At 37.0% G+C, this 14,727-nt stretch overlaps 1 protein-coding gene across 1 annotated transcript in view; it reads right to left on the bottom strand.

The window, feature by feature from the left end:
• DYNC2H1 (dynein cytoplasmic 2 heavy chain 1) overlaps positions 1-14,727 on the bottom strand; it is a 298,686-nt gene that overhangs the window by 173,223 nt on the left and 110,736 nt on the right. Inside the window, exons 48-51 of the mRNA XM_030887685.2 lie at positions 12,979-13,227; positions 11,223-11,331; positions 5,336-5,449; positions 3,545-3,687 (exon numbers count right to left, since the gene is read on the bottom strand). Coding sequence (XP_030743545.1) covers positions 3,545-3,687; positions 5,336-5,449; positions 11,223-11,331; positions 12,979-13,227 — 615 coding nt within the window. The remainder of the gene's footprint in view (positions 1-3,544; positions 3,688-5,335; positions 5,450-11,222; positions 11,332-12,978; positions 13,228-14,727) is intronic.

The following is a 14,727-nucleotide window of genomic DNA, read 5'->3' as shown; positions in this document are numbered from 1 at the left end:
AATGTACAAATGTGCTTTACACATTGATGTTTGTATTGATTGTGATAAGAGTTGTATGAGCCCCTAATAAAACGATTAAAAAAAATCTAGCATTAAAAAAAAAGTAGAATCATATCAACTCCATCCATATCCTTGTTACTCCTACTGCTTACTAAATAAGATGTGAAGTCCTCAACATGACATCTAAAAGTTTCCCTCATTTTTTACTGTCTTAGCTCTTAAATCTGTCTCCCACTACAATGAACCACATACCCTGTGCTTTAATCACTTGAACTCTCTATTCTCCAAGAATACCAAGTGATATCAAGTGCATGAATCACTGGGTCGCCAGGTAGTGCATTGTCCTCTTGCACCTAATGCTCTTTTAACGTCATCCTCCATAAACGTCAGTTTCTCATAGTATCAAAATATAATAATCACTGATGTTCCTTAAAGCAGGCATCTACAAACCCACTCAATTTTCATTCCAAAAGTAACTACAGATTTATTTCTCTAATAACCCGACTTCTCTGTTCTGTGAACTCCTCTCCTTCTCAGATCATATACTGAGGCCTTGATGTGGGTCCTTGCCGTTAGCAATAATAAAAACCTGTCTCCCATAATCTCACTGTCAAGTTTCCTTCTCAATCCCATCCTAGCTTCCCAGCTCACTCCTTCCTCATCACAAATAAGCTTCAGGTTCTACAAAATGTATGCAATCCATTAATGCTACCTAATTTATCTCCTGGCCAACTTAAATTCCATGTTAATTCATAATAATTTCATTCTTTTAAATGTCCTGAACTCCGCTGGCCCTCATTGCTTTACCACACTCTCATGGCAAGCCCCTTCCTGGTTAAATCCAAAGGCTCATGTGCGTCTAACCTGTATCTCTGAGTCCACATGCTGCTGGGGAAAAACACACAACTATGGTGATTGACCACAACTGAAATTCATGATCAGGTGAACCTTTAATACAGCATTTCATTTTCCTAATTCTCTCACTATCATATTACCTTCCCAATGTGCTATTTTGCATATCTTCTTGCATTTCATTAAATCTCTGAAGCTCCTCTCAGGTCTTTTTTTTTTTTTTCTTATTAGAACTTTATTTTCTTTTCAAATAGTTTTCTTCTCTCAGGTCTTTTCTCTCAAATAACTTTATTGCCCATTTCACTTAATAAAAATAGAAACAATCAGCTTTCAAAACTTCTGCACATCACCTATTGAATCTGTGCTAAAGTAGATTCTGCTTTCCTCTCTGAATTATGATGACTCCTTGGTACGCCTAGAAAATCCAATGCTTAAGATTTTCCACTTGTACATAGCAGACCCAGTCACTGTTCACAGCTCGCAAATTGCTCCACCAATGTTTCCATCTTTCTTGCATCATATGTACCTTGCTTCCTACCAAATAATCCCCAATAGCATATTAACACGCTAAAGTTTGCCTCATCTTAAAAAAACAAAGAATAGATTTTATTAATGTACATTTCCTCCAGTTACAGACTCAATTCTCTATTCTTCTTTATAATACAATTTATCCATACTCACTGTCAACAATCCTTCTCGTCCTTCATAACACATTCTCCTGTGAGTTTTTTTTCATTACCAAAAGTCACCAACAGCTTTCATGTTGCTAAAAGCAATGATCAACTTCTCATCTACTCTCATTTGCTGTACTTCTTCTTCTGAAATATACTCTCAGGCTCACACTCATCACACTCCCCCGATTTTCCTCCCTTAGCTCGGGCAGCACCTTCTCGGCTTCTTCGCAGCACCCTCTATTGATCAGGCTTGTTCATCTCCCCAACTTCTCAATGTTGAAGTACCTTAGAGTTCTATCTTTGGATTTCTTCTCTCATTCACTCACTCATTTATTCAATACAATCATTCTTGTTTCAAATATCATCTATGCTCTGATAATTCCCATTCTTTTATCCATATACCTGGCATTTCCCCTAAACTCCAGACTCATGTATCTAAATGCCTTCTCCAACTCTCAATTTGGTTGTATGATTTAGTTAACACATCTAAAACTGAAAGACCTATCTTTTCCTCTAAACTACCTTTCTCATGGTTTTCCCCTTTCCGTCAGTGATTGTTCTATCCAAAACACGTACCTGTACATATCCTGGATAGTCCTGAACTTCTCTTACATATTTTCCATTTTAACAAGAAAATGCTACTTTTTCTACTGAAAAACATACCCAGATTCAACCCTTTTTCACCACCTCTAGCACTAAACCTCTTACCAAACTTTCCTTTCTCTCACCTGAATTATCACAGTAGCCATAGAAATGCTTCTATTTATAATCTGTTTCCATGATAGTCTGTTTTCATCCCAGAATCCAGAAGCTTTCCTCAATAATCTCAAGAATCCTTTCCTCAATAATCTCACAGGCAATAGGCGCACAGGCAAAGTTACACACTTTAAAAAGCCTACTTGTGATCAGGAAAAAGGCGACTCTGTATCATTTCCTAGTCAGCCTAACAGGTCTCCTTTTAATTCCCTTGAAACCGCACTTCTACCTACCCCCTCCCATAATCTCCTGGTACCAAAGGGCACTGGCATCTTACTGATCATCAGAATTACCAGACATGCTCTCTTTCCAGGATCCTCATCTGGAAATCTTTTCTCTTAGAATCCCCACAAAAATGTAAATTCCATAAAGACAGGAAAGTTCCTCTGTTTTGCTCTCTGCTCTATAAAAGAGTGGTGTATATAAACATCTAATAAGTACTTATTCTTTAATATTTGCCTCCTGTTCATGTGGCCTTCTCAGCCTAGAATATCTTTTCTCTCCTTTTCTACTCACGGAAATCTAACACAAAATCAATTCTCATCTATGAAACTGTCTTCATTAGCCCTAATTCTACTGAACCCCTTCCACCAAACCATTATAAGCATAAGTCTGTACTTCTATTCATGTATTACAACGCATGAATTTCAAAAGACAATGTTAAAAATAGCATGTATTTTAAAAAAGCAAGAAAGGATTCCAGTAGTGATCTGAGTTTACATTTTAAACTAATCCCCCTTCCAAACAAGGAAACATTTTTTTAAAAGAAGCATTTTTACAATTTAGGAATTATTAAAATTCTTGCTATATTTTATTATAAGCTCATTAATTATAAACAAAATTTTAAGTATATAAATAGCTCAGTATTTTAAAATTAAAAACCAAATCCTAAGCCTAAAATTCTATCTATAACTAATCTATTATAAAAAAGTGAAAATAAAATAAAAATGTTTCCAACCATACACATCCAAGAGATGTACACTTCCACAATTAAGTTAGTATTATAATAAATACCAAAAAAAAGTTTTGAAAATTCAGTAACTTCAAAAAGAAAACGACTTTATATTTTTCAGTTACAGGCACTGGGCTAATTAACTGCAAGGTTAGCGGTTCAAACCAGCCACTCTGTGGGAAAAAGATGAGGCTACCTGTTCCAGGAAAGATTTACAATCTGGGAAACTAGTAGGTTTGCTCTATGTTAGAATAAACTTAACTGCAGTAGGTTTGTTTGGGCTTTGGTTACATTTAAACTTTAAACTTACTTTCTTCATACTGCCATCTGACCAACCTTCCATCCACAACACCTGGCATTTTTTATGCAAAGCTGGATTACTCTCACAGTTGATAATGAAGTTCAAATTCGCAGAATCCATTATCAAGACAATATGCAAGTTTTGCTGAACTCCTAAATTTAAAAAAATTATGATTATGTAAAATTACAATAATGCAGTCGGATTGGGGACATTTATATAGTCTGTTTCATACAATTATATTTTCCTAAATGAATTGATAAAAATGGTTCACTTTTAAAAATACAAGCTACACTAGTATTATGGCATAGTTCTTATTTTTGTTAGAAATGCAAGTGTTTGTCACCGTGAGATAATAAGTGAATAGGCTGAAGACCATGGTCTCAGAGACAACAAGGTTAACTGGCAAAACAGTGCACAGAGACAATGCCCGACAATCTACTTAGATGAGTAGAGACTGGGGTCATAAAAGTGCAACTTTAGGTCTCTCCAAATCTAGAGCCATAAAGGAAACAGAAGATACATGGAAACATTTAGTCCAATGTACTAATGAACCATGCAAACATCACCTTCCATGGTCCTATGATTGAAAGAATTAGATGGAATCCAGCTACCACTACCAACTGCTCAGAAAGGGATCAGATTACCATATATATACTTGAGTATAAGGTGACCCAAATATCTGCCCAGGCACCTAATCTTACCACAAAAACTACATAAAATGTGCTGGAAAACTCGGCGTATACTCACGTATATATGGTAGGTCCTACATATAGTGGGAGAAAAATGTGGAACAAAACTGAAACACATTTAAGAGACTAGGCTTACTGGTCAAACAGAGACTGGTGAAAACATCTAAGCTATAGACCACAAAACGGAAACACATTTAAGAGACGCGACTTGCTGGTCAAACAGAAACTGGTGACAACCTCTAGGCTATGGACTGTAGTCACGCTTGAGGTCTAAAAACATACGTATCCCACAGGGGCTCAAATTTTAATAAAATAATAGAAGAATTACACTAGAGAGGTACATACATCTTAGAATAATCAGTCACTTGAGATTAAAACGGGAGCAAGTACCAAAGAACAAAGTGCAGAGGTGTAGGAAAGCAAGAGGAACAAAAATAGAAAACATAAGAGGAAGAGAAATAAGTGCTGTTACATTGTGGAGATTGTAATCAATGCATAAAACAAAATGTATGTTTATAAATTGTTGAATAGAAACCCAATATTCTCTGTGAACATTCACCCAATTCAAAATCAAAGGTCAAAACAACGTGTGTGTGCATGTGTGCTCACACAAGTGAAAACAGAATGATATTCATGAAGGAAATACACGTAGTAATCTCTGGATGGTGTAATTGTTGCTATATTTTCCGCTTTTCTCAATTTTAGATTTCTATCATGCACACAAAACTGCTTCTGTATTAACGGGTTCTTTAAACTACAGTCTAGCACAATTCAAATACATCAATAATTATCTAAAAAGGGGGGACTAATATTATCACATGAAAACAAAGGCATTAAATATTAAAAAGATCAGTACCACATTTTCAACTTTCTATGATATTTTTATTCTACATGGGGTCACTGTGAGTTGGAACTAACACTACGTAAGTTGCTGCTATGCAGTTATGTTATTTTCTAAGTGCTCGGGAGGGGAGGGGAGAAAAGAATAAATTAGCCCAAATATCCAAAATATAAGACGCTTTCAAAATCTAATTTTTAAAAGGCAAATTAAATGGCATTTATTTCACATGAACAAGAGTTTGAATTTCATTAGTGAATCTGTTCTACTTACTGTATGTAAAGTAATTAAAGACAGGTCCAAAAAAGCCATCCTGTGAAGCTTCATCTTTAAGAGGCGACAGCAGGGGCTCTAACTCTTCAAGAGTATAGAGTCCAGGAACTTCACCTACAGAAGAATATTACAATTCTATTAAAAATCACCTGTATTATGCTAATTATAAAATACATTTGCATACACACAATTTTTTTCCATTTTTATATTAAGTTATCAGCTCTTATTCAAGTTCTCTTTTAAAAAAATATATAATTCCTAGCAACTCAATATAAGTGATTTATACATCTTCATGGGTAGCTTTACTTCATTTTGTTCCCCAAACCATTTTATTGGGAGCTAAAACAGATATATCATTCCAGTCCAATCACATCAAACAGCACTGTGTAACTACTACCTCAGTCGTTTCAAAACATTCTCTTCCTTCTTGTACTCCCTTATACCAGCTCCCCTTTACCTCCTCCTCCCTCACTGTACCCCACCCCCCAAGGATGCTTGTTCTACTCCTGTCTCTATGGGTTCAACAATCCTGGGTTTCATATACTGAAAAACAGGAAAACTTATAACAAAAATTAAAAAGGTTTACCCCAAATGACAAAATACATCAGAGATAACCCCAATGAGAAAAAGAATAAACAATTTTAAAGAAGCACAGAAAATGATGAAAACCAGATCAGGCTCAGCATGAGTCTGAGGAGGGATCAAATAACAAGGTTCTAACCGTTCAAGTCAAGTTTATTATTTTGATTTCATATAGTCATCTCTCCAATACACTCTGTTTAGTGAATGGTTTATTTCCATCCCTCCATTATGGAGGTTTATTTACTGTGTAGATCTTGCAAATATATCTTGGGCTCCCACTGTAATCCATAGCCTTCTGTAAACCAAAATCTCACAAATTAGGCTCTGATACAATTCCCTCCTTCGGTTTCAGATTTTATGATTTACAATCTTTGAGTCACTAATGATGTCTACTTCTTCCAGGTGGACTTGGTTGACATCTCACTTAGATGGCTGCTTGTTTGGAAACAAGCCGTGAAGACTCCAGACACTACTATTTTGTTTGATAGCTAGGCATCATCTAATTTCACCACACTTTGTTACAGCGCCCATATCTTCTGTGTTCCCTTCCTGAAGGCAAGTAACAAGTAGGGCCATGATGTAAGAACTAACTGTGATTAAATTGCAGCTAAGATTGAGTGTGAACCCAAAATCCATTCCTGGATCTATGATTTTTATCTGCCTTTGGCTCCCTTTAGAAACTTCCTTGTTAATTGATCGTATCAATCATCCCACTGGAGCCTAAAGATCTTCCATTAAATTTTTCATTGATTAGCCCCTGGTATTAATTTTTAAAACACACTTGAGAGACAGATATTGGGCGAATGTAGGCTAACTACATATTACTCATATTGTACAGAATAAATCCTTTCATAACTGAACTCTACTTACACAAAAAATAGGAGTTGGTTGTCAGGGAAATTTTACAACAACATTCACTGACAATGTCAATCATAGGTTAGCTAGATTAATATTTATCTTACAACTGAGGCTTTACTTTTTAGTGTGTATAACAAAATACTCATCTTCCTAGAATGTACACCCACAGTTCTCCTTGGCTCTTTACCTTCAAAATGAGGTAAAGGACACAGGAGGACCCTACTTTACCAATGCTACATTGATGAATCGTTTCTGACCACTCATATGCTGTTAGGCATTCTTTTCCTCTTTTACCACTGTTTCGACCACTCATATGCTGTTAGGCATTCTTTTCCTCTTTTACCACTGTTTCTCTTTCATAACTATTTAGTTCTCATCACATCATTTAATAATGAATTAATTACTTCTCTTACCTACCCAATTAGGTTCTGAATTTACAAAGAACAAATATTTGAAAGCATCCATGATTTAACCATAGCGCACATATAGGAAAGCATCTGTAACTTATTTGCTAAATAAGTGAATGACGAATAAATAAACCTGTACTAGAAATTAGGAGGCCCAGTCTTGCATGATTTTCTACTATGAAATACAGCAGTGACAGCAGGTTTAGGATCAATTAAGACTATGAGCGGTTAATATAGGGACTGTCCTGTCTATTATTTACCACTATACCTACAATATTTAGAACCAGGCTCAATATATAACAGATGTGCAAGAAATACTCGTTAAATGAACATATTTCTAATTCATAAGTATTTAAGATTAAGTGGAAACTCCTTTCTGTACACATTGACGTAGAGACCACCTTAAGATGAGCCCTAGTTTTATTTTTTCTTCTTTTTTCAGTTTTTTGTTTTTTTTATTAAAAGATCATTTTATTGGGGGCTCTCACAACTCATAACAATCCATACATCAGTTGTATCAAACATATATGTACATATGTTGTCATCAATCTTTTCTAGACATTTACTTTGTATTGAGCCCTTGGTATCAGCTCCTCTTTCCCCCTCCCTCTGTACCCCACCCATGCCCTACTTTTCTTTAGGCTCAACTCAGAGGTATGAAATACACTCATCCCATCCCCACCTGCTCCACTCCAACCTTCCTCCATGCTTGTAACATATTCACACACATACACATATGCTTTATATATCTTGCTCTAAATTTTAACCATAAAAAGATTATATGGTTCCATAACTTAGCAATGAATTTCCCACTACTTACAGACTGCATGCTTAAGGGAATAAGTATTTGAAACAAACAAAAAAAGAGAGAGACAAACACATACTGAACACTTTCTCCAAAAAGAAACTTTACAAAAAGTTAATCAATTTGTAAATGTTATACAGTGAACCCTCGCCACTTCGCGCTTTGACTTCCGCGGCTTCACTCTATTGCGGTTTTTGCGTAACAGCACCCACTGCCTACACCCACTCCTTCAGAGGAAAAAGACGGCGACCCACCTATAGAGTACATCCCTTAAGTCATTTCATAGGCTATTGATTACAGTATTTGTAAGAACTATGTATAATAATACTGTATGTGAAATATGTAATACTGTAAACTAGATGCCATAAATAATATAATAAATAATAAATGATAATTGTAACATCCAAAATGTTTTACTGTATTTTCCCTTTTTCGTTTAATAAATTGGGTAATACGAGTGTAATGGTGACTAAAGGGTGTTTTTTCATGTCCTCTATGCTCTAACTACGGAAATATTTGATTTACAAATAAGGAATCCTACTTCGCGGAATTTCATTTATCACGGTAGGGTCTAGAACCGATTAACCGCGATAAACGAGGGTTCACTGTAGTTATATCTTAAGATTAAAGATCCAATTATGTTAAAACAATTACTGAGTAACATTTATCTAATGCTTGCTTTCACAAAAGAGCTGTGTATTTTGTCTGCTAGTTTAGGAAACCAAAGTGAATAAGGTCTCTATCTGTGACTGCTTATGCAATAGGCAAGAATGCACTCCTTGAAAAACAGAAGAGCCTATTCTATAAAACGGCAACACTCTAAATTGACTCTACTACTTCCATTTTTACTAAGCCATTACACCTAAACTCAACGGGAAATGGATCACTTGTCCAACTAAAGTCCAATACTGTACTAAAATGAAGATATCATACAATATTAATGATGTTTTCTTCCGAGACTGTTAATGTCAGAAAAAGGCTACTTCAACTCACAGCCTAATATGGTACAAAACAAGTGTTCGATAAGTATTTTGTTGAACATAAATGTTATATGACTTTGTCCTCAGGTTCACTAAACTACCCATACCATTGAAAGTAACTTCGACAAAGTTCATTTCATGCTTAGGTGTGCATATGTAATTTGTGTGTGTATACACATATAGCAAAAGACATTAAAAATTACTGTGATCAAGTCAATTCTGACATACATACACATCTATGTATATACAATTCTGACATATACATATGTATGTATATTATATATACGATGTGTGTGTGTGTATGACTGCCATCGAGTTGATGCTGACTCATAGTGACCCTACAGAACAGGGTTGAACTGCCCTGTGAGTTTCTAAGACTACAACTCTTCACAGAAAGAGAAAGACCCATCTTTCTCCCATTGGGCAGCTGATGGTTTTAAACTGCTGACCGTGTGGTTACTAGCTCAATGTGCAACCACCATGCCACCAGGACTCAATTAGTATTTGTACACACACACACACACACATACATATATATATCTTGGGATCAAGTTTAAGACTACGCTACCTCATACTGACTCTACTAACAGTAATTATTCACTATGCAGGGATTCTAATAAATGTCATAAGTTCTTCAGGAAAGGAAAAAAAATAGAAGTATTTGCAGGATCTGCCCAGAAAAGCACCAAATGGGTCAGGTCACAAAGACAAGGGAATACCATACTCTGCTGCAGAAAGAAGGCAGTAATTCTTAATTCAGGTTTCACAGAATTAACTCTAACAAACAAACAAAAACCCTAATTCATTGCCATCAAATTGATCAGCAGTGTGATTTCCCCTTACAGTAATTTAATTAATTTTTATATGAGGTGATAGAAACCCCTGAGCACTTTGCACTTAGTTTAAGGTTCCTTCGAGACCTGCTTCACCACACGCTGGTGTATACATCACTTGAGCTGGGGACAGTTGGACCCTGTCTTCTAGCTGACTATTGGCAACCCACCCTGCTGTTTGCTGCCTGTGGCTGAACTGCCTGTACTGCTCTATAGAAGACTCGGCTGTCTGCTTCCTTGACTTGCACCCAGCACCCCTTATGAGTTGAAGGACTGCCAGTGTATTAACTGTCTCACAGAAGTGAGTTGAACTGAGACCTCTGTACAGCTCTATGGACTAATCAGCTTTTTATTTCTTTATGTTGTATATATCTATATAAAATCACAAGTGTCCTGGTTTTGTTTCTCTAGAAAACCCTAACACAGGTATATACTACTTAAAATTTGTTCCATTAAACTTTAAAAACAGCAAGTACATTTTTTCCATGTTACTGATTATAGATATATTCAAAATATACGAAATATGAAATGTAAAGCCATACAGTAAGTCATTCCACCATTCAACTACTAATGAAGTTCTATAAAATTGTTTACTATTATCAATTAATCTACATATTACTTGGATACTAGTCTTTAAGTCTAAAGATTAAATTCATACAGGTAATAAATTGTTAACTCAAAAGATGACTCACACTTAAAAACTGGATGAAAACTTGCCCCAAAGACTATAAAATAGACCCCTCTAAAAGGTAAGACAAGGCCAGTTTTTCTGTGTATTCACCTTATGAATATTAACAATCATCTTTATATAATTCTTCAGTATCCTGTTTAAAAATTAAGTATCTCAATTTCCTAGCATTGACCATGTCACTCTAGTAAGAACTATTTCAAAGGTTGCTATGGTAATTGGATGATTTTATGTCAACCAGACACTTTGGATATGGGTGGAGTGAAACCTGTCAATCATGTGGTAGTTTGAGGACACTTCCTTGGGAGTGGGAACTTTGTGTAAGAGTGAGGGACTCTGGGAAGGGTTCTCTCTGTTCCTTCACCTTCCTGCTTGTCGGGCCTCTGCCACCAATTGACTCTGGATCTAGGTGATTCTGCACTCACAGGCCTGTAATCTTCCTGATTCCTGGTTCACCTCTCTGCATCACTGGTACGTGACTACGTGAGTCTGGGAATTCAGAGGGTAGCATCCAACTCAGGAACTTGAGTTGAACTGGGCTGTGATGCCTTCTTGATATGTAACTACTTCTTGATATAAGGCTCTTTCTTATGCACAGAAGAGTGTCACTGGATTTAATTCTCTAGACAACCAGCCTAATACAGTCTCTAAAACACAGGTAAAGTTCACAAGATAATTTAATGTGAATAATTCTTACAATAGTGCTTTTATTGTTTTAATAGAAACTGACTTGCCTGAAGACAAAAGACTGTTGATCATCTCCAAAAAGGTAGGATGCACAAACTGATAGTCTTCAAGAAGTAAAACTACCTGCTGGGATTCAATACCTGCGAGATGCAGTACCTGTTCAATAAGAAAATATAGTCAGTAGCCCGAGAATTTTGGTGTGGTGCTTTTAAAAACCATTCTGCATATAAAACATGTCTGTATAATCATGAATCTGCTTATATATTTATTCTAAATAATTGTAATTAAAATCAAACATTAGCCATACAACTTGAAAAAGTATATGAAAACAAATAAATGTAGGCTATCCCTACTTATGGGCAATTTCTGCTTTCCCTTTAAACAGGGCATCAACCAATGGGAACCGGCTATGTGATGGCCAACGAAGCAGAACAGGAATAAAAATACCTGTATTTTTACAATTTGGGTTAAGCCCTGATAAAGGAGACTGAAATGAAGCATAGTCAGTCCTTTCAGAAGTCTGATACATGACAGATTAGTAGAGAGAGCATGGAAAGCCACACCCATTCAAACTGGCACCATCCTGGAGTAGAACACTACCATCTTTGCACAGGTAGCACCGCTTCAGCTCGGAATCCACTTTTTGTTTATGACCCAAACTCTACTGGCAAGCAACAAACTCTTCATCACAATCACCTGCACTTACTGCATCTGCATGATTTAAATGACTGAAAAGGACTATAGTTGTTTCTTATACTAACCCATTGCTACTCATTGCCATCAAGTGATCGCAAACATATATAGGACAGAGAAGAACTGCTCAAGAGGGTTTCCAAGACCGCAAATGTTAAAGGATGAACAAAGCCTCATCTTTTTCCTATGAAGTAGCTGGTGGTTTTGAACCCTTGACTTTGCAGTTAAGCATCACAATGTTTACCCACTGCACTACCAAGGCTCCAAATCCTTGCAGTAAAAGAACAAAACAGAACAAAAAACTCACTGCCAATGAATCCATTCCAACTCATAATGAGCCTGTATAGGATCCCCAAGGCTTGTGCACAGTGAAGGGTGGTTTTGAATCACCAACCTTGTGATCAGCAGTCCAAACACGTAGTCAACATGGCCAACAGGACACTAAATTAAGACTAAATAAAAATTGTATGTACTTGGTTCAACTAACCTACAAATTCTTAAAAGTCGTGGTTAGGGTACAGATCTCATTAATTACCCAGGAAAAAATCTGTAATATTGGGGGGAAATATTAGTTCATTTGGAACCCTGGTGGAAGAGTGGGTTACACATTGGGTTGCTAACTTCAAGGTCAGCGGTTCAAAGCCACCAGCTGCTCTGCAGCAGAAAGAGGAAGCTTTCTACTCCCTCAAAGAGTTACAGTCTTGGAAACGCAGAAGGGCAGCTCTGCCCTGCCATATAGGGTTGCTATTAGTCAGAATAGACTTGATGGCAGTGAATTCTAATTTGCTTTGTGGTGGAGTCACTTACAGATCAAATTAAATCAAAAGCTAGTGGGGAATTTTGATAAATGCCCATATCTATTCTAAGTAAAAAAAAAAAAAAAATCCAACCTTTTATCTACCAAGTCCACCCACCATCTCTGAAAACTAGAAATTATATGAGAATAAGAAACTTTTTCCATCTAGAAATAAAAATAATTCTAATGATCATGAGAAAATGAATCACCAAAATTAAACAATATGTAGTATGTCAGAGATTTAAAAAGGCTTTTAGTATGCTAAGTAATAGGGTTCAAAGGAAATATTAAGCAAAAAACTACAATGAACTCACATGTTTGAGATCATTTTTGAACTGCTTCAGTTCATACCCTCGGGAAATCTTTGGAGAAAAGAGCACAGCTCCGTGCATGTGGCTGACTAAAGAAGTGATTGTGCGGCGGCCCACACCACTGCGTCCTGCTAACAAAAGGGAGCCGCCAGGGAAACTCAGCACTCTGTCTATCCTAGACATGTACTCCAGGACTTCTTGGAAAAGTAAAATGTCTAAATTCTGGTTATCTCGTCCATAGTGAATAAGACCCTTTAAAATATAAAAAAGAACAGTTTAATCAATATAATTCCTAAATGCATCATGAAATATGATCTAAATTAAACTATTACATTTATATACAAAGAAAAGGATGCTGTGAAAACATCCCCCACCCAATATTGTATCGATCTAATAATCCAGCTCTACAGAAGCTTCAAGGAACAACTCAGTGGGGGTCTATTCAGATTCCACACAAAGGGGATCCTTTGTGAGGATCATTAATAAAACTGTTTAACTACAGAAAGGAATCAGGTTCATAATAATACTTCCAACACTCAAATTTTAACATGTTTCAAGTTGAATTGGTGTGCATATATCAAGACACAATCTCAAGGCACTAGAAACTCAATGCGGGAGGGGAGGTGGGGTCACACGGGTAATAAAAGCTCATGCAGGTACAGAGCTGCTGAGTTGGCACTGACTCCGTGGCACCTCGCAACAACAGGCATCATGTGCTTCCGAGTCACATGATGGGGTGCAGGGAGACAGAGGACAGTAAGTCACATACCAGCAACTTTCCACCTCCCCAAACTTTGTGGTACCTACTGCAAACGGATCAGTTTAATTAACCATCGCCAAGCCAGTTTCAGCTCACAGCAACACTATGTGCAACAGAATGCAGCACTGCCTAGTCCTGAATCGTCCTCAAAATCATTGCTCCGCTTGCACCCATAATTGCAGGCACTGTGTCAGTCCATCTTATTGAGGGTCTTCCTCTTTTCTCCTGAGCCTTTGATTTGCCGAGCATGATGCTCTCCAGGGACTTGTCTAAATTAGGAGATGAAGCCTCTTCATCTTGGTTTCTAAGGATCATTTTGGCTGTAGTTCTTATTTCCTGACAATCTATCAATACTGATTATTCAATATTCTTTGGCAACACCGTAATTCAAATGCATCTATTCTGCTCCTGTCTTCCTTATTCATTGTCCAGTTTTTAAATGCCTAGAAGACAATTGAAAATGTCATGGCTTGTAGTAGGTTACACCTTGTGTTGCAAACCACAAGGTCATCAGTTCTAAACCAGAACTGCTCTATGGGAGAAGATGAGGCTTTCTACTCCCATAGACTTGAAGGTCCAGAAACGCACAGGGAGTTTGATTCTGCATTGACTCTATGGCCGTGAATTTTGTTTTAGAGTTGGGTAAAGTGCACCTTAATCTTAAAAGTGACATCTTTGCATCTTAACACATTAGAGAGATCTTTTGAAGCAGATTTGCATAATGTAATACTCCTTTGATTTTTTGGGGGGGGGAGGAGTGGGGGTGTTGAACTATTATCCTGTAAATGTGATGTTTACAAAGCGCTCTACAATGAATGACCACGCCTTTGTGTGGTGGGAGCTGCCAGTGCCCACTAGAGCCCAAGGCAGGCTTCCTACCAGCCAGGGCTACTTCTCAACATCTGTCAGGAGTAACAGCAGGAGTGGGGACCAGCCCCATGGCCCACCAGAGGATGACAGCTTGCCGGTTTTCAAGGCCCTTCCTCCCAGTC

This window comes from Echinops telfairi, unplaced genomic scaffold (genome assembly GCF_000313985.2).
Source record: "Echinops telfairi isolate 266 unplaced genomic scaffold, ASM31398v2 ScPeMD7_7421;HRSCAF=8459, whole genome shotgun sequence".
NCBI classification, from domain to species: Eukaryota; Metazoa; Chordata; class Mammalia; order Afrosoricida; family Tenrecidae; genus Echinops; species Echinops telfairi.
The sequence above is the reverse complement of the archived record's forward strand: the minus strand, read 5'-3'. Positions and strand labels throughout refer to the sequence as shown.